This window comes from Lepus europaeus, chromosome 9 (genome assembly GCF_033115175.1).
Source record: "Lepus europaeus isolate LE1 chromosome 9, mLepTim1.pri, whole genome shotgun sequence".
NCBI lineage: Eukaryota > Metazoa > Chordata > Mammalia > Lagomorpha > Leporidae > Lepus > Lepus europaeus.
Window position 1 is genome coordinate 119,942,070 of NC_084835.1, and position 21,505 is coordinate 119,963,574.

At 38.9% G+C, this 21,505-nt stretch overlaps 1 protein-coding gene across 3 annotated transcripts in view; it reads right to left on the bottom strand.

Moving 5' to 3' along the window:
- NETO1 (neuropilin and tolloid like 1) overlaps positions 1–21,505 on the bottom strand; it is a 123,773-nt gene that overhangs the window by 16,248 nt on the left and 86,020 nt on the right. Inside the window, exons 1-3 of one of the 3 annotated variants that reach the window (XM_062201798.1) lie at positions 14,584–14,940; positions 13,530–13,571; positions 13,284–13,411 (exon numbers count right to left, since the gene is read on the bottom strand). In XM_062201798.1, the coding sequence (XP_062057782.1) occupies positions 13,284–13,411; positions 13,530–13,571; positions 14,584–14,608 (195 nt within the window). In that variant the 5' untranslated portion in view covers positions 14,609–14,940. Of the gene's footprint in view, positions 1–13,283; positions 13,412–13,529; positions 13,572–14,583; positions 14,941–16,232; positions 16,274–21,505 lie in introns of those variants that run through there. The other 2 variants (XM_062201797.1, XM_062201800.1) reach the window with 2 other exon arrangements.

Sequence of the window (21,505 nt, forward strand, 5' to 3'; positions counted from 1 at the left end):
CCAGACTGCTAGAGAAGTTGTTTGTCCATTAATCTATCAATTCCTCTAAACTCACAGCCTGGCCTTTTACTTTGTTGCAGATAATAGTCAAAGCATTGTGGGTGAAATGATAAGCAAAAGACAGAGGGCCAGAGATGAAAGCATGTGTTGGTTAAATCATGAAAACCTTTGGGGCTGGTGTTGTGGTGTAGCCATTGCCTGCGATGCTGGTGTTCCATATGGGCGCTGGTTTACAACTCAGCTGCTCCATTTCCAATCCAGGCCCTTGCCAATGTACCTGGGAAAGCAATGGAAGATGGCCCAAGTTCTTGGGTCCTGCACCCACGTGAAGACCCAGAAGAAGTTCCTGGCTCTTGGCTTCCATCTAACCCAACCCTGGCCATTGCGACCATTTGGGGAGTGAACCAGAGGATGGTAGATCTCTCTCTCTGCGTCTCTCTGCTCCCCTCTCTGTAAATTTTCCTTCCAAATAAATAAAATAAATCTTAAAAAATACAATTACCAGACACAAGGTCAAACTTGAAATTACATAAAGCAAAACAAAACTGACAAACACTGACACTAGTACGATGAAAAAACCTTTGAGTAGCACATCTGAGATTGTTCCAGAATAAAGAAGGCAATCTTCACATAGATATCTCCTAAGTGTTCAACATTTTTTTAGCATATACACCTATGTGTTACTTCCTCTTACATAAATTTCCCATAATGTGATATTGATATAAACCAAAGACATGCACTCAATTTAAAAAGCTATGTCTTTTTTTTTTTTTTTTTTGACAGATAGAGCTAGACAGTGAGAGAGAGAAAGACAGAGAGAAAGGTCTCCTTATGTTGGTTCACTTCCCAAATGTCTGTCATGGCTGGCACTGTGCTAATCCGAAGCTAGGAGCCAGGTGCTTCCTCCTGGTCTCCCATGCAGGTGCAGGGCCCAAGCACTTGGGTCATCCTCCACTGCCTTCCCGGGCCTCAGCAGAGAACAAAAGCTATGTCTTTCTTCTGCATGCATTTTCATTTTATTAACTATGAATCTCATATGACAAATTCTTCCCCAATACATTATGTATTTTTTAAAAAAAATCAGTATCCATTAATAGAAATGTATCTTTTGCCTTCACTATTCTTAATAACTTGATCATAACTTCCTGTTAATTTCATCTTCAAAATAGTTTTCTCTCTCCACTGATACATCCATAGAGTTTCAAAACTTTCTTTACTAGCCTGGAGGTTTGCAAAGCGTGGACTCTCAGTCAGTCTCCCAAGCACAGCCCTGCTGAAGGTAAGTTTCTGAGAAATGAATGTAATAACCACACTCTTTTAGCCGGAAGTTTGATCTGGCAAATCACAAGCATATCTACAAACCATGAACAGGCAAGATTACCTCTCTTCTTATCTGCCTGCATTACACACTTATTTTCAGAAAAAGCCATCCTTCAGTTTTGTATCGATCAACCACTCTCTGTCTTCTGCCCAGAAACTTCCAGCTGATTTACCAAGGTTTACTTCACACTTGGAGAAGGATTTCATGCCTCTCACTCTCCAAAAATGACAGAATTATTTCCCACACTTGCTCTGCTAAAATACTTTTAGGGCATATTCAAAGTTCCTTCTACTGAATTGTGTGTTTCCGGAAAGGGAGGCAGCCGCATATATTTTTGTCTTCTAAGAGTCACACCACACTTTGCACACATTAAATACTCCATAAACTGTGTGATTGGATGTCCTCGTGAAGAATGAACTGGCTGGAAACTATATTCTTTACTGATTCCATGTAAATGTTCAGCCTTCTCCAAATATTTATTGGGCATTTATATATTGCTTTATGTTATGCTAGTAATGGTACTTATACAGAACAGTTGATAGTGCATTTTTACTGTAAGAAGTTATAACATAATTCTCAAAAGCAGTTATAGTTTAGAACTAAGATATCAAAGTGTGAGACAATATTCACGTGCTGCAGACTTGTGAGCAGCTGAAAATACACTAGGAAGTTTCAACTGAGGAAATTCTGGTAAAACTCTGAAGAGAAAGAACAGAAACCAGGGACATGGATGAAATTGAGAAACAATGAAAAATTGCTGAAGCTTTATTATGTTTTCCAAAGTAAAAGTGAATTTATACATAGGCAATCTGTAATGTTTAAGTTAGAAGCTGTCATAAAATTCCCAAATATGTTGATGCTAATTTTAAACTAACTGCCATTGCTTCAGCCTAAGGCAACATATGCTCAGAAAATCCTCAGACCCAGGTTATAGCTTTGTTTTACTCTATCAAAACTCAAATGCTACTAATGTAGTCCATCTGTGATCTACTCTTCCTCAAACAATATTATCCTCCTGAATTTACTGAGAGAATCCTTATGTGTCTAATTTGTTAGGCATGTATCTAAAAATGCTAAACTCTCCAGTTTTATTAAGTAGTTTACTTTCCAAATGTTTACATCAATTTTTTAGAAAGAATGCTTTTATATGACCATTAATAGAAAGCTGAAGTAAAATAGACAAAATAATTTGCTCAAAGAAAATAAGCAAATGAATATGGTAGTTTTGCCTATAATTAAAATCCCCAGCTCTGGGTGGGCATTTGGTGCAGTTGATTGAGCTGTCCCTAGGGATGCCCATGTGCCTGGGTTAGAGACCCAGCTCCTCCTCCAATCCCTGCCTCCTGCTAACGTGCCCTCTGCGAGGAGCAGGGAAGGATCACATCCTTCAGTCCCTGCCACTTACATGAAGACCTGGATTGAGTTCCTGCATCCCAGCTGTGACCAGGTCTAGCCCTGGCTGTTGCAGGCATTTAGTGAGTGAATCAGCAGGTGGAAGGCATTTGTCTGTGTCTTTTTGCTTTTCAAATAAATAAAGACATTTAAAAAACTTAAAACTCCCAGCTCTGGTTATGAGGCTGTTTCCACTAAATTGGATTCTCCCTGCTGGATTCAAGTAAAGAGAGTGAAAATATACAAATATAAACCAGAGTTATAGCCATAAAGGAAGCAAACTATAACAAAATAAGTCATCTAACACAAATAAACAATCAAAAAGCAAAATCACTTCCTTTTCCACTAGGAATTTTTATAAGAAAAAAAAGGATAAATTGAAAAAATTCAAATACATATTTATATTCTAAAACATTATGAAACAAATGAAAGATAGCCTATAAGATCTCAAAAGGATGTATGATTTTCATTGCAAACATACGTGGTTGTAAACAGGAGAAAACACTGACAAGGGTCAATGACGTGGGGCACTGTACTACTTGCAGTGATACTACTTTAGCATAGAGTTATGGAAATGGAATACCATGCCCAGAGAAAGAAAATACTCCATCCAGGTAACTGCTCAACTAACTCAACAACGATATTTAGTTGCTGGATGCTTTCATGTGGAAGTGTTTGCCCAGCCTACTGTACCTGAACAATCATTTCAAGTGTCTTATGCTGCATATCAAAACACAACTGGAAATGCTAATTTATTATTAGGAAAAGTGAGTCTGCAAGGAATGTTGTCAAGATTTTAAGACACTGCTAATGTATTATCCTACTCAGACCTCCCAGAAACAAGCCTTTGTTGTATTCAGAAAACCAAAGTGCAGGGGCCGGCACCGGCACCATGGCTCACTTGATTAATCCTCCACCTGCGGTGCTGGCATCCCATATGGTCACCTGGTTCTAGCCCCAGTTGCTCCTCTTCCAGTCCAGCTCTCTGCTGTGGCCCTGGAGGGCAGTGGAGGATGGCCCAAGTGCTTGGGCCCCTGCACCTGCGTGGGAGACCAGGAGGAACCACCTGGCTCCTGGCTTCAGATTGGCGCAACTCTGGTCGTGGTGGCCATTTGAGTGAACCAATGGAAGGAAGACCTTTCTATCTGTCTCTCTCTCACTGTCTATTACTCTACCTGTCAAATAATCAAAAAAAAAAAAGAAAACCAAAGTGTAGAAAAACCAGGTAACTTTCCCAAAGTGAAACAAACCCTCAAGCAGGGGACTGGCATTGACATCAGATCTGCCTGATACTTGGCTTCTCATCACACTAGAAAGGTACAATTGTAAAGAAACCAGATGCAACAAAAGAAGTAATCAAATAGCCAAAAGCAAAACCAGTTCCATTTTCCTAAAGGGGCTTAGAAACATGATTATGAGAATATATATGAAATTAATAAAAAAATCAATGTGTTTCTCTGACAGAAACAGCTGTCTTAAAATATCTTAAGTGAGATTATTTTATATAAGGGTGTTGCTAAAGTTAGAAATTTAATATGCATAGTTGGCCCATGCTTTTCTTTTGGCAGTTCTAAAGAGCATCTCCATTTTCCAGATGAGGTGACCAACTTGCATTTGTATGTGAAGTGCAATGCCTTTCAATCTGAGAGAATTCAATATTTAAAGAGCATTCCTATGAAACAAAATGCTATTTACAGAGGAAGTCAACAATTATAGTCATTAGATTTTTGTAATGAATTCTGAAGCATTCAATTATTTTTAAACTTCAATCTTTTTTTTTTTTTTGACAGGCATAGTGGACAGTGAGAGAGACAAAGAGAAAGGTCTTCCTTTTCCACTGCGCTGATCTGAAGCCAGGAGCCAGGTGCTTCTCCTGGTCTCCCATGGGATGCAGGGCCCAAGCACCTGGGCCATCCTCCACTGCACTCCCTGGCCACAGCAGAGAGTCAAAACCAAAATTAACATTTGGGATTGCATCAAATTGAGAAGTTTCTGTACTTCAAAAGAAACAGTCAGGAAAGTGAAGAGGCAACCAACAGAATGGGAAAAAATATTCGCAAACTATACTACAGATAAAGGGTTGATAACCAGAATCTACAAAGAAATCAAGAAAATCCACAACAACAAAACAAACAACCCACTTAAGAGATGGGCCAAGGACCTCAATAGACATTTTTCAAAAGAGGAAATCCAAATGGCCAACAGACACATGAAAAAATGTTCAAGATCACTAGCAATCAGAGAAATGCAAATCAAAACCACAATGAGGTTCCATCTCACCCCGGTGAGAATGGCTCACATTCAGAAATCTACCAACAACAGATGCTGGAGAGGATGTGGGGAAAAAGGGACACTAACCCACTGTTGGTGGGAATGCAAACTGGTTAAGCCACTATGGAAGTCTGTCTGGAGATTCCTCAGAAACCTGAACATAACCCTACCATACAACCCAGCCATCCCACTCCTTGGAATTTACCCAAAGGAAATTAATTTGGCAAATAAAAAAGCCATCTGCACATTAATGTTTATTGCAGCTCAATTCACAATCGCTAAGACCTGGAACCAACCCAAATGCCCATCAACAGTAGACTGGATAAAGAAATTATGGGACATGTACTCCATAGAATACTATACAGCAGTAAGAAACAACGAAACCCAGTCATTTGCAACAAGATGGAGGGATCTGGAAAACATCATGCTGAGTGAATTAAGCCAGTCCCAAAGAGAAAAATATCATTTGTTTTCCCTGATCGGTGACAACTGAGCGCCAAAGGGGAAACCTGTTAAGTGAAATGGACACTATAAGCAACAATGAACTGATCAGCTCCTGTCCTGACTTTAGATGTACAATGTAATACTCTATCCTTTTTAGTATTTGTTGTTGTTGTTGTTCTAGTACTATTGGTTGAACCCAGTAATTAACACACAATTATTCTTAGGTGTTTAAATTTTAACTGAAAAGTGATCCCTGTTAAATCTAAGAGTGGAAAAAGAGAGGGAGGAGATGAACAATTTGGAACATGCTCAATCGGACTGGCCGCAAATGGTGGAGTTAGAAATGTGCCAGGGGATTCCAACACAATTCCATCAAGATGGCATGTACCAATGCCATCGCACTAGTCCAAGTGATCAATTTCAGCTCACAATTGATAGCTCTGAGAGGTCTAAGAGTCAAAGAGATCACACAAACAAGACAAGTATCTGCTAATACTAACTGATAGAATCAAAAAGGGAGAGAAAGATCCAACATGGGAAGTGGGATACACAGCAGACTCATAGGATGGCAGATGTCCTAAACAACACTCTGGCCTCAGAATCAGCCCTCAAGGCATTCAGATCTGGCTGAAGAGCCCATGAGAGTATTGTAGGCATGGAAAGCCAAGATATCATGGAAAAAATAAAAAAAAAAGACCTAAATGAATGATCTCTGTGAGTGAGATCCTAGTGGAAAGAACGGAGCCATCAAAGAAGGAGGTACCCTTCTCCGAAGGGAGGAGAGAACTTCCACTTTGACTATGACCCTATCGGAATAAGATCAAAGTCAGCGAACTCTAAAGGCTTCCATAGCCCTGGCAACTCATGACTAGAGCCTAGGGAGATTACTGACGCCATGAACAGGAGTGTCAAATTGTTAAGTCAGCAACAGGAGTCACCTTGTACTTACACCCCATGTGGGATCTGTCCCTAATGTGTCGTCTAAAGCCAAGTGATGCTATAACTAGTACTGAAACAGTATTTTTATACTTTGCGTTTCTGTGTGGGCACAAACTGATGAGGTCTTTACTAATTATATACTGAAGTGATCTTCTGTATATAAAGAGAATTGGAAATGAAAAAAAAAAACAACCTGGTGTTAAAATGGAAATGGCATAGAAAATTAATTAATTTTAAAAAAAATTATGTAGGATCTCTGTCTTTAATGTGCTGTACATTGCTATTTAATGCTATAATTAGTAATCCAATGGTAGTTTTTTCACTTTATGTTGCTATATGGGCAAAATGTTGAAATCTTTACCTAATATATACTAAACTGATCTTCTGTATACAAAGAGAATTGAAAATGAATCTTTACATGAATGGAAGGGGAAAGGGAGCGGGAAAGGGGAGGGTTGCGGGCGGGAGGGAAGTTATGGGAGGGGGAAGCCATTGTAACCCATAAGCTATACTTTGGAAATTTATATTCATTAAATAAAAGTTTAATAAAAAAACTTCAATCTTTGTAACTTATAAAAAAATAAAATATATTTGTAGGATATTCATTTTACCGAGACCAAAGCTAGTAGTGCACCCAAATTCCATTAGCCAGAGAAAGTGTTCAAGCTTTCCCACAATAGCTCTAGTATAAGGGTACTTCAATAAGTTCATGGAAAATGAGCTAAAAGATAAGTTTATTTTATGCAAAAAATTTGAAATCCATACATAGTTTCTTCATAATACAAATTTTCAATGAACTTTTTAAATAGTCTATTTGAGAAGGTGAGAGAGAGAGAGGCTGAAAATGGGAACTGGGAACTCAGTCCAGGTCTCTCATAGAGGAGGCAAGAACCCAATTGTTTGGGTCATTAGTGCTGCCTCCCCAGGCCAGATTGAGATCAGGAGCCAGAGTCGGGTACCGATGGCAGGTGCTCTGTCCAGTACAGGACACAGGTGTCATAACCACTCGACCAAATGCTTGGCCCTTAATGAAATATTTGAAGACCCTCACCCCAGACAAGCCATAGAAAAGGTCTTTTTTCCATTAAGACTGGAATGACTATCTTGTCAGCTTAAGGCTTGTGCCATAATCATGCCAAGAGAAAGAATTCTTTAAAGTCACAAATTACAGAAATCTCTTTAGTGCCTTTACTGAAAAAAAGAGAAAATGATAAACAAAATAATATATAACTCTGGTAAAATAGTCAGATTATAATCTCTTCTCAGTGAATCATTTTGATGCATTCTTCTTTGTAATCAATCACAAAGACTTCAAAGAGACAAGATGATTTATCGAATGGGGCATGGGAAATTTCAGTGCATATAAGCAATTTCTAGTAGTATCTATTTTCCAAATCACAACAGAATGGAAGCAGACTCTCTTACTCTATGCTGAGCAAACAAATTCAGCTAAGAAATATATTTACAAACAAAATTTAATAGCAACTTGCTTGACCTGGTCACTCCCCACTCCATGTTATAATTACATACAGAAAATAAGCATTGGGCAATTATTAAAGACTTGTCTAAACAGCTTTCTCCATACTAAACAAACGTGAAACACGCCACACGATGAGAAAAGCTGCACCTGCTTTCAATATTCTGGACTATTTTACAAGTAAAATCATGCAGCCCAGGATTTCTGTGACTTGTTTTATTTGTGACCAGACATGGTACTTTAGACTGCTAGGGAGGGTAGCTCATGAATTCAGAGAGCAGCAGCAGCAACTTCATTTTAAAAAGAAAAACTACATTGGTTACTATCCTCACTCTGTCTTTTATGACCTTGTCTAAATATGATCAGAGTCGGTAAACTTGGAAGGCTTCCATAGCCTTGGCAACTCATGACGACAGCCTAGGATGGTTACTGGCGCCATAAACTAGAGTGTCAATTTGTTGGGTCAACAACAGGAGCCACTGTGCAGTTGCTCCTCATGTGGGATCTCTGTCCTTAATGTGCTGTACATTGTGATTTAATGCTATAACTAATACTCAAACAGTATGTTTCACTTTGTGTTTCTATGTGGGTGCAAACTGTTGAAATCTTTATACTAATTTGATATTCTGTATATAAAGAGAATTGAAAATGAATCTTGATGCAAATGGAAGGGGAGAGGGAGCGGGAGAGGGGAGGATTGCGGATGGGAGGGAAGTTATGGGAGGGGGAAGCCATTGTAATCCATAAGCTGTACACTGGAAATTTATATTCATTTAATAAAAGTTAAAAAAAACCGAAATTAGAAAAAAAAAAGAAAAACTACAACATCAAAACATTAAATGTTAACACACAGACGCATACACACACAGGCATACAGAATACAGATACGGATCAACAAATTCATAATCAAATCTTGACACAGAGTTCTAAAATGATTTTTTGATTCGCATACACAAGTACTGAAATATTTAAAGTCCATCTAAGTCGTCTTTCAAGGCCTGACAGCACGAAAATGAGACTTCACTTAATAAGTAGCTGAAGCACAGTATTTTCATTATAGTTATATTTCCATTAAAATGTTTACTTACACACATTTCTTTTCATTTTAGGGAACACTGGCAGACTCAATCTTGAGAACCCTTTATACATCTCATTGTAATCAGTTATTGCTACTACCCCAGTCCATCACATTCATTTTCTATTGCCACATAACAGATGAACACAAATCTAGTAACTTAAGAAAAAGCACTCCCTTATTTTCTCATAGTTCTGGGGGTTGGACGTATTCTGAACCTGACTCTCCCTTGCAAGTTCTTTACCGTGAGGTTTTAGGATGAATGTCCCTGGGCTTTTGATTACTATTCGCCAGGAGTCACATCACTGCTGGAACACACTTCTTGGTCCTCTGATTTTCTGCCTCTTCCCCTCACTTCTTGATAAAACTCGGTGCTTTTCAAGAGCTCAGGTGATGAGAAAAGGCTCACCTGGAGAACCTCTCTGGATTAATCCAAAAGTACCTGATAGGTAACTTCAGTCTCATCAACACAATCCTTTTTTGTCAAATGATTTCACATAAACAGGTGTGTGCTACTTAAGGCTAAATTGGGGCTGACAATCTTGCCTGCATAAGATTCTGCCGAAGACATTTCAATCTATCATGTAAGCAACATTAACACAATTGTATAAAATACTGTTGAGTTATTGCATTTGCCAAGTTTTTATTGATTTGATAATAATTTGACTCAACATACTTTCAAAATAAGCTACAACAAATTTAAAACTAATTTACCATATTAAATGATGGGTAAATAGTGAAAGCTAGAGTTCTATCCTCCAATAACATTACTCATTAAATTAATTTCCATAACTTATCTGCATTTTTTATGTCTCTAGACTCTCTTATCCTGTGTTAGCAAATGATAAGTACATAAAGTGATGAATTTGTTAATTTGTTTTAATTTGTCCACAACGTAAGTGTACATCAGAACATCACAATGTGGTGCATAAACACACAAAATTATCATTTCTCAATTAAAACTAAAACTTTCAAGAGCAGTTTAAAATTAAATTAAAAGCAATGCCTTCAAAGTATTGTGGTTTTGTTACACCAAACTTGACCAGGATTTAGGAAATCTTTAACTTGATGCAGCTCTGTTACTAAGCTGTCAGATAATTGGGCAAGTCACTTATTATAGATCATTAATTATGTTCTTGAGAGACACTCATGTTATCCATGCCAAAAAAGTACTTGACTTCCAATTATTATACAAAACTCTTGCCAAATTCTGCTTGAATCCCCCCTGTGGCATGTTATATGATCTCTATTTTCAAAATACGAACTTCTGTATATTGAACTGGAAGAACTATTTCTCGCACAGTAAACTGCAGTACTGAAAACCATGCAGATTAAGACTAATTCCTTTTTTATATATAGCAGTCTCTCAAACCTTTGAGGACTGTTAACAGGGTCTTCCTTACAGACATCTATCAGTTTATCTTTCCCATGAATTTGAATTGAATAATAGACATTCTGCTTGTCATAGGCAGCTACAGATTCATAAAGACTAGTGTGGAGGCAAAGAATTTCAAATACTTCCATGGCTTGCTCTTCCACCATCTGGGTCAGGTGCTCTTTCCTGGGGCAGATTCAGAACTGGACCTCATGATCTTTTTTCCATCTCTTGCTTTGCAATCCGTGCATACACAGAATACATGCTACAAGGGCATCTTTTACACCTTATTGTTAACTCAAATAGATCTTCATGATCTTGACTCAGCTTTTAAACAATCCAGGCAATAACACATTACTAACTCTCCTCTGGCTCGAGTTTTCCAGATTCTGAGAAACCTGGATGAACAGTGTTCTAATTAACGGGGGCCATTTGAATTATTTTCAAATAAAGAAGATACCGTATATTTTGTATTTGACAAAAGGTCAAGAAGCTTATATAATTTATATAAATTTTATTAGAATCCAAGTAAACTATTTAGCACTTTCACGGTGCAGTATGATTCAGTCACCAGGAACCATTCAAATATTCACCACAAGCCATTTCAAGGGTAACTTGGGCTTTGATGGTCTGTTCTCATAAGCTGCTAGGCACTCCATAAAAATAGAAAGCCCACATAGGCAGTAATCTCCAGTTCTTGCTTTTCTCCACAGCAGTCAAAGCCATTTCCTGTCCTCTAACCTTTAATTTAACAGAGGCGGCCTGTCACAATAGGGCCATCTCTGTCCAGCTCCGCAGGCGGCGGCGCCTTTGGGTCACAGAATGTCAGCTTCTGTAACAGACAGGTACACTAGGTATTCATGTTCTGGGATTGTACAGAAGACAGCTGTTTACCCAGCTGGGAAAAAGCAGCACGTATTTACACTCTCACGCAAGCCTCCTCTAACCAAGCAGTGACAAAGATGTTGCTCATGTCTGCAAGGAGAGGCGCACATATTTCCTGTTAAAAAAATCGTTAGAAAATCTTTCATTCATAGAGTTTAAGAAAAATGAACAGCACTTGCTTGAGAATCTGCAAGTTATGTAAGAGAGCGTAATAGCTGCAATCTGGCTCTTTTACCATCATGTAGTGCAGATTCATGTTTGTGCTGCCAATTGTTTTTGTCTATAAAAAAAGAATAACCACGTCTTTCTTTTGTGCAATCAAGTTTTTCAAAGATTTGCTCAGATGCAAAGAGACCTGTAAGAGACAAAAGGGAAAGCTGAAAACTGCGACCTCGCTCTGTGATTGGATGTTTGGGGGGCAATGTGCCAATCTGCGGATTTTTATGCACGAAACTAGAGACATATTCAGGGGAGAAGTAAGAGGAGAAAGACAAAAATTTCTGGAAATAACAGAAAATTCCCCCCAAAGTGATTTGTTTTGCTGTTTCATGCTGAATGCTAGGTCCCCACGATCTGCATGTGCCCAAGGCTCTCCTAGGTTTTCACCATCGTAATCGAGTGTCCACCATGGGGATCACTGCCCAGTCTCATGCTGGCAGCATCAACTGCTCTGTCCTCTCTTCTCAAGGAAAAGCTGTTTTTCTGAAACACAAAACTGCTCCTGTTGCTTTCCCGCCTCCCTCTTTCTTACATCACTGGTGCTCTCAGGATGAGGTCCAAGCTCTTCAGGTGGCCTGCAGAGCCCTCCAGATGAATGACTCATCACCCTCCACACTCCTGCCTTTTGTAGGTCTCACGCAATTACTTTAAGTCCTGAAAAAGCGGACTCGCAGAGTCCATGCCTGTGAGGATGCACGGTTCTCTGCTGCATGCAGCCACCACTTCCCACTCTGGTTCTGCTGAGACCCTGGAAACTAACTGGTTCCACCTTTGACAACACCGCGATGTGCATGTGGCCTTTCCCCTCACTCTGCTCCTCCTCATAAACACCATAATGATCTGATCTTATTGCTTGGATTTTCGTTACATATTTGTCTAAGTACTAAAGTGAGAATCCTGAGGATGAGGGCTGGCGAGACTTCATTTCTCTGGCACACTGCTTTTGAGTTTATGGAGTCACTGAACCAATGCATTGAGTAAACTGTTTTAACCTCAATAAATAGTCAACTACAAATGTAATAAATCAATAACATTTTGTTCTAACTCTAGGCTTCACGATAAGAGCAAATGGACAAGAAAAGCAAATAATCAACACTTTGTGATTATGACAGGTACTGGAAGAACATTACTTAACCTCAATATTTCTGAAGCTAAATCCACAAATAGGCTAAATATGATTGCTGAACAAATGTTTTCTAAGTGGATGCCTGAGTCTGTGCCCACATTAGTTTTAATACATACAATATTTCTAATTTTACAATGTGTCATCTACATATAAAAATTAGTGTGATCAACATAAAAGCTAAAACCTTGGTGTGTTATGAAAAAAAAAACACAATAGGTTAGGGAATGCTGGACCCGCATTTCTCATCTCATTCACAAGAGACTTAGTAGGCACAGAGGGAAGGTCTGTCCCACTGAATGCGTGCAGGTTCTCATAAGTTCGGCTACCTCCGCCCCTAGCCTCACACACTTGAGTTTTCTATGTCAGACATACATGATTTTTAAGCCCTGGACAACTTCTCCCATAAATATGATTTGAGATTAGAAGACAAATTGTAGATACTGACAATAAGGGCACAAGTATAATTATCCTTAGAATCACGGCATGTGCATAACACTTGGAGCCATACTACCCAGACTTACCATAGAGATTACTGTGCAGGTCCTCCAACGATCTCTCCAGTGCACTCTCCATGCTGTTTCTCACACTGAAAGTTAGTTGGGACAGGGGGAGACAGAGAGCACTTCCAAACCAGAATAAAATGATAGCTTGGTGTTGCTTTTTGAAACCTGCTGAGCACGTGCAGTCACTTCAGGGCAATGTATGCCTCAGACGTATCTCAAGCTGCCTGTGCCATCTAGGTTTCATCCTAACACTGACCTTGGATCGTGGAGGTGCCCGGATGTACCACTTGCAGTCCACAGCCTCACCGGCAGAAGCTTTGCCCTCCTTCAGAATTTGCATGGACTCCACAATTCCTTCAGGGCCGCCCATCTCAAACTCACAGGCTAAATGACAAAATGCCAAATCAACACACAACAGTAGAGCTTCAATAATCAACCAAAAGTGTACTTTATGGCAGAAGACAAAACCTTCTAAGAATTATTAAATATCTATTTTACCAACCTGGCAATGGTTTCAAAACCCCAAGGTCCTTAAAGTCAGGATCTTAAAAATTAAGAAAAAAGACAATTAGTCCTATTCTGCATTTGTTACTTAAAATAATATTGAGTAATATACAATTAAAATATCTATAAACAGCCTAAAAACACAATAGGGCAAATTAAATGGCAAAATCAAAGTGTATGATAAGGTTACTACTGAAGCATTTATTTATGCACCATGGTATCACTACTGGATTTTTCTCAATATAAAAGAGCACATTTTAAAAAGCCTTCCATGGGTGGGCACTTGTCCTAGTAGTTAAGATGCAAGTTAGGCTGTCCATGTCCTGTATCTGAGTCTCGGTATTTGAGTCCTAGCCCTGCCTTCTCAGTGCAGGTCTCGAGAGGAGGCAGTGATGGCCCAGTGCTTGGGTTCCCACCACCCATGCTGGACACTGGATTGAATCCCTGGCTCTTGGCTTTGGTCTAGCACCGTCCTGGCTCAGTGTGTATTTGGGGAGTGATCCAGCAGATGAGAGCTCTCTGTCAGTCTCTCTCTCTCTCTCTCTCTCTCAGAAACATTTTGTAAAAAATCTTCTGAAGCTATTCCTGCATGAAATCATCCACAGAAATCCTACTCATTGTCTGTAACTCTATCATTTGAAACTGGACTTTGTTTTGGGAGGCAAAGATATACAGACGTGGGTAACTACTATCAATTAGTTCACTCCTCCAAATTCCTGCAAAGACCAGGGCTGGGCTAGGGCCTAAACCAGGAACCACAAACAATCCAGGTTTTCCACATAGGGACAACTGACCCAATCACTTCAGCTATCACTACTGCTTCCCAGGATATGCACTGGCAGGAAATTGGGATCAAGAATGGCGTCCAGCACTCCAATGTGGGACATAACCACTAGGCTAAACACAGTGTATCCACAAATAATTCAAGGGTCAGGCCAAGTTTACATGTATTTCAGATGTGACTCTTTTGTCTGATTCAAAATATTCAGTAAACGGTTGAACACACTTCCAACTGGGATATTGAGAATATAAAGTTAAGATGTACAACTTACATCTCCACTCCTTAGACTGACACATCCACGCTGTTCTCTCCAAAGCTTCGTTTCACACCGTGCTGGCTTTGTCTATCCTACCCTCACTCTCCTGCGTCTCTTTTCAGTGGACCTCGGGTTCAAGCGCCCACTCTCCTGTACTCAGTGTGTGATTCAGATCAAGTTTGTTTCCTCATAAGATTCAGAAGCACCCTAACTCTTGTAAACTAAAAAGGTGGTCTCACTCTCATTTCCTAGAATTCATTTTGAGAAAGGTACGTGGCCAACGAAATATAGATGGATTCCGAGAAGCTCTTCCTCATACAGAGACAAGGCATAAACAGTTTTTCTGGCCAACGTTGTACCTGTTTATATTGAATGCTTTGGAACCATGTGCAGTGGTTCACTTTTGATGTGGACATGTTGTAATATAAGAGCTGGCTCTGATGATGAGTGGGATGGAGGCACTGTATATAACCTATTTTGTAGCTGAATTTCTCTAGGTTTTTTGCTTTTTGGAACAATACATATCCTTAGAGCGCCAGTCACTTTGCATTGAATTTTATTTTACTAATGGGTGGGTAAATTATCAACACACAAGATGTTGTTAAAGATATACAGATGATTTTAAAATGATTTTGCATTTTAATATATTGTTGCTACTATGTTATTGGCTATACATTAAATATCTTATAAAGTTATAAATATTTTATGAGACAGTGTTCAACAGTGACCTAGGACTGCGATATGAAAAGGTAACCCTCTTCTTGGAGAGAATTAGTCTGGCTATTAACATTGTGTGTGCCCATAGTGACGTAAGTACTTCTGTGTGTCTCTTTGCATGTCGGTGTGCATGGATGCCAAAGATGCTCACACAAATTCAGTTATCTTCATTAAAGGTTGTTTGTGTGTGTGTGTATGTGTGTGTGTTCTTGCTCTGTCAAGTGGTAATGTGTACTGGTTTGTTGAAACTGATAAACATAAACTAGTCACACAACAATCCAGCTAAATCAGCTATGTAGACTCAGTTGTGGTAAGACATGATTACAGTGTGCTAATAAATTTTGAACCAAGATAGAAATTCTTTTCTATAGTTGTTTTGGAAATAGAAAATTCATGTAAGCAATTTCCACAAAGAGATGTAGAAACAATAATATGGACTAAGATAGTTCCTTGGTAGTGATTTTTTTCTTTCAACTAAATCAGTGGATATTTGTTCATTTTTTTCCACAAATATATATCAAATACCTTCCATGCACAAGAAAAAAACTATGTTTTGGCAAAACTACTCCAATGAGTGGTTGCCACTAAGCATTTTATTGGTATTGAAGGGACCCTTTCATATTTTCAAGCTTACCCATGCCAGGTATCTACATTTTTTTGCTAATGCTGAATTATATTCATTATTTGTATTCACTATCTCCTTTTTAATTAGAATGTTTGAGCTGAACATAGCTATTCCTATAATTTTTGTGGAAATGTAGTTGGTATTCTATTCTCTACTTTGAAGGCTAACATTTGTCATTTTTATAATTCATGCCAGACAATGTTGAGAGAAATGCCAGTTCTGGGAATTGGAAATTTATTTTTGTCTTTCTATTAATAGAGATAGTGCTTGATGTTTCAAAAAAAACTTTAAGAAAAATAATTTTTAAAAATTCCATTTGTATTAGTCATCAGCAGTATCACAAGAGAAGATGGCCCATATAGCCTGAAAAAAACAAATGATAAGAAGGAGATGTTTTGAGATAGCCTAAATTTTATTTAAGTGTATAAGGACTGATTGATTACCCAAGGTTGTCTGGGGACAATAACATAAATTATTAAGCAGATGTATGATAGAGCTGGACTTAGACTAGTCTCTACTATGGATCTCTCTCCAAATTTATTCCCTTTGATTAAATAGACTTTTAGAAAATGTAAATCAAATCCTAAGCTTTCCTGGCCTTCTACTGTTCTTAGAAGGAGACCACAACTCTTTATAATGGGTTGCAATACTTTGTGTGCTCTTGCCCATGCAACTGTCCCCTCCTGTCTCTCCTCCTATCATAGTTTTCCATTTTTATTTGTCAGACAGTCCAGGCTGATTGAAATGACTTTTCCCAGGTCTGCATAGCTCAGTTGTTCTCATTCTCCATGCAGTAGCACAGACTCTATATTCTCAGAAAGACCATCTTTGACAAAGAGATACTGTTGTACTTTCAGTTCTAACCAGGCTGCTCCACTTCTGACCCAGCTCCCTGCTAATGCACCTGGGAAAGCAGCAGAGGGTGTTTAACGTGCTTGAGCACCTGCCACCCATGTGGGATACCTGGATGCTGTTCCTTGCTCCTGCTTTTGACCTGGACCAGACCTGGCTGTTGCAAGCATTTGGGGAGTGAACCCATGGATGGAAGATATATTCTCTCTCTCTCTCTCTCTCTCCCTCTCTCTCTTTCTTTCTCTCTTCCCCTCCCTTCCTCCCCCCCTCTCTCCCTCTGTTGCTTTGCTTCCAAATAAATCTTAAACCACCTACAAATAAAGTGATACTGTCTTCTATTCGCTTTTATTCTCTGTTGGTTCTTACTGCAAATTATTTTGCCATTTCTTTATTTTCTACTCATCTTCTAAGCACACCAGTCCAGGGTCAAGTCAGCTCCCTGAGGAACCCTATACCTCCTCGTCCTCTCTCTATTCAGAATATGTAACAGTGCTTGAGTGTGACAAGAGCAAAATAAATGTTACTGAGTTTAACATAATCTTCTGCATGCAAAAATACAGTTAGTTACTTTGTTCCAAATTAAATTTCTTCTGTGTTAATGTGTTTGCAAGGCTTTATATGTCCACTTTCCCCACCCACAGATTTTCACAGTAAATACATCACATTCCTCTTTACCAAACTTTTATAATTTTCTTCCTGGCCACAGAGTAGGAAATTTTTCTCAGCATGCCTTACAACTAACTTCATGGGGCTGTATACCTAAGTTATGTAAAATAAAAACTAATCAAAAGTTTAAACTTTATTTGCAGGCTAGGCTCATAAAAACATGAAAAAAAATCCCCAACTCCTTCTTTCTTCTATAATCAGTTTAAATAGCCACATTGGACATGCAGAATTCTCATCAGTGTCGCTTCCTAAATGAGTGCATGGAGTACAGACTACTTCCATTAGAGTTTACAGAGGAAGAAATGAGCCCCAATTATGTGAAATTGATGAGACTATTTATTTTTATGACATTGCGATTATTATCCCCCTAGCTCAAGGGTGCCCCTTTCATGGTATCCAAAACTCAAACTATTTCCATAATAATACTAAAATGCTGTTTGGTTTTGCACTTTAATTTTCTCAAGAATGTATGGCAGAGATAAATGAGTTTTATTTAAAAGTAAAATAATTATGGAACTTAGTAATACATCTCTGTAAATAAAAGTATATTTACGCCAGATTTTTATGGTGAAGGATGAGTATTTGTCTCAGAAAGAGGAGGTTGGAAGACTCACTTTCTCCATCACAGTCACTGCCTATTTTTGAAGCAGCAGAAAAAGATGACATGATCAGTCATCAGGTTTCCTACTCATGGAAAGGAAGATTGGTTTCAAACAAAATTTTTAAATTGGGGAGCGGAGCCAAGATGGCGGATAGTGAGGACGTGCGCCTTAGTTTGGGAAAATAAAGCTTCATAAAAGTGGAATTACTGTAGCCTCAGGAAAAGACTCAAGAAAAAAACTGCAGAGGAAACGCTTCCGGATCTAGTGGATGTGAAACAGAGGACTTACAGGGAGCCCACCGCGTGGAAAACCAACCGAGACGAGCCGAGCGGCGGGAGACGAGCCAGAGCCACAGAATCTCGCCACCGCGGGAACTGGAGGAGGGTAAGACACAGACCTCAGAAACCCGAGACATGGGGGGGGGGAGAACAGAGGCCTCTCCCTTCACTCACCAAGCAAAACAAAGAGCACCGCGATTTTACATATGTAAAGCGCAGCCAAACTCAGTAACTTTAGCGAAACTCGAGAACACATTGAGGGCTGCATAAACTCTTTGTGTGGTCCCAGGGGTAGATCAAACGAATACTCACAGAGGCCAGATTTCAACTACCCTCAACTCCACTCCCAACTGAGTCAAAAAAAAAAAAAAAAAAAAAAAAGAGAGAGAGAGAGCGAGCCAGCAAGGAGCAAGTGACTGAGCAATCTGGGAGAGTTGCTCTTTACACAGCCTTAAACCTGAAGAATCAAGCATAGCTCTCTGGCCACACCCATCACAGCCCCTAAGGATCAAACAAAGCAGACAGCTCACTTAGAGGCATAGTATAACGAGAAAAAAAACACCACAGCAAAAAAAACAAAAACAAAAACAAAACACCATAAATTATCTCCAACATGCCAAACAACAAACATAGAAGCCGAGGTAACAAGAGCAAGGAAGACACTATGACGCCCCCAAGTGAACAAGACACGCCAATGCAAGATTATGAAGATGAAGAGATAGAGGAAATGCAAGAAGCGGATCTCAAAAAATTGATAAGAACATTAAGAAGTTTTCAAAAACAAATTCTTGAACTACAGAAATCCTTAATGGACAAGATAGAAAATTTCTCCCGTGAAAATGAAATATTAAGGAGGAATCAAAATGAAATGAAACAACTAGTAGAACAGGAAACTGAGATAGTGACAAAAAACCACAATGAAATGAAGAACTCAATAGATCAAATGGCAAACACATTAGAGAGCCTTAAAAACAGAATGAGTGAAGCAGAAGAGAGAATATCGGAACTAGAAGACAGAGAACAGGAAAGGAAACAGTCAAATCAAAGAAAAGAAGAAGAAATCAGAAATCTAAAAAATACTGTCAGGAATCTACAGGATACTATTAAAAAACCCAACATTCGGGTTCTAGGAGTTCCTGAAGGCATGGAAAGGGAGAAAGGATTAGAAGGCCTTTTTAGTGAGATACTAGCAGAAAATTTCCCAGGTTTGGAGAAGGACAGAGACATCCTAGTACAGGAAGCTCATAGAACCCCTAATAAACATGATCAAAAGAGATCCTCACCACGACACGTCGTAATCAAACTCACCACAGTGAAACACAAAGAAAAGATCCTAAAATGTGCAAGAGAGAAACGCCAGATTACTCTCAGAGGATCTCCAATTAGACTTACAGCTGACTTCTCATCAGAAACCCTACAAGCCAGGAGAGAATGGCGAGATATAGCCCAGGTACTAAGAGAGAAAAACTGCCAGCCCAGAATATTATATCCTGCAAAGCTCTCATTTGTGAATGAAGGTGAAATAAAGACCTTTCACAGCAAAGAGAAATTGAAAGAATTTGTCGCCACTCGTCCAGCCCTGCAAAAGATGCTTAAAGATGTGTTACATACAGAAACACAGAAACACGGTAACCAATATGAAAGAAGGTAAAGGAAGGAAACCTCACAGCAAAAGACCACAAGAATCTCAAACCAGATATTAGAAAATATCTTTGGCAAATGCAGGGCAAAGTTACTCCTTCTCAATAGTCACAATGAATGTTAATGGCTTGAACTGTCCAGTTAAAAGACACCGATTGGCTGATTGGGTTAAGGAACAAAACCCATCTTTTTGCTGCTTACAAGAAACTTCAATACTCCACTCTCAGAGAGAGACAGATCAACAGGACAGAAGATCAACAAGGAGACAGCAGATTTAAATGACACTATAGCCCAAATGGATCTAACAGATATCTACAGAACATTTCATCCTACATCTAAGGACTTTACATTCTTCTCAGCAGTATATGGAACCTTCTCTAGAATTGACCACATACTAGGCCATAAAGCAAGTCTCAGCAAATTCAAAAGAATTAGAATCATACCATGCAGCTTCTCAGACCACAAAGGAATGAAATTGGAAATTAGCAACTCGGGAATCCCCAGAGCACGTGCAAACACATGGAGATTGAACAACATGCTCCTGAATGAACAATGGGTCATAGAAGAAATTAAAAGAGAAATCAAAAATTTTCTGGAAGTAAATGAGGATAACAGCACAACATACCACAACCTATGGGATACAACAAAAGCAGTGTTAAGAGGAAAGTTTATATCAATAGGTGCCTACATCAAGAAATTGGAAAGGCACCAAATAGATGAGCTTTCAAGTCATCTCAAGGATCTAGAAAATCTGCAGCAAACCAAACCCAAACCCAGTAGAAGAAGGGAAATAATTAAAATCAAAGAAGAAATCAATAGGATTGAATCCAAAAAAACATTACAAAAAATCAGCCAAACGAGGAGCTGGTTTTTTGAAAAAATAAACAAAATTGACACCCCATTGGCTCAACTAACTAAAAAAAGAAGAGAAAAGACCCAAATCATTAGGATCAGAGATGAAAAAGGAAACATAACAACAGACACCACAGAAATAAAAAGAATCATCAGAAATTACTACAAGGACTTGTATGCCAGCAAACAGGGAAATCTATCAGAAATGGACAGATTCTTGGACACATACAACCTACCTAAATTGAGCCAGGAAGACATAGAAAACCTAAACAGACCCATAACTGACACAGAAATTGAAACAGTAATAAAGGCCCTCCCAACAAAGAAAAGCCCAGGACCAGATGGATTCACTGCTGAGTTCTACCAGACATTTAGAGAAGAACTAACTCCAATTCTTCTCAAACTATTCAGAACAATCGAAAAAGAGGGAATCCTCCCAAATTCTTTCTATGAAGCCAGCACCACCTTAATTCCTAAGACGGAAAAAGATGCAGCATTGAAAGAGAATTACAGACCAATATCCCTGATGAACATAGATGCAAAAATCCTCAATAAAATTCTGGCCAATAGAATGCAACAACACATCAGAAAGATCATCCACCCAGACCAAGTGGGATTTATCCCTGGTATGCAAGGATGGTTCAACATCCGCAAAACAATCAACGTAATACACTACATTAACAGGCTGCAGAAGAAAAACCATA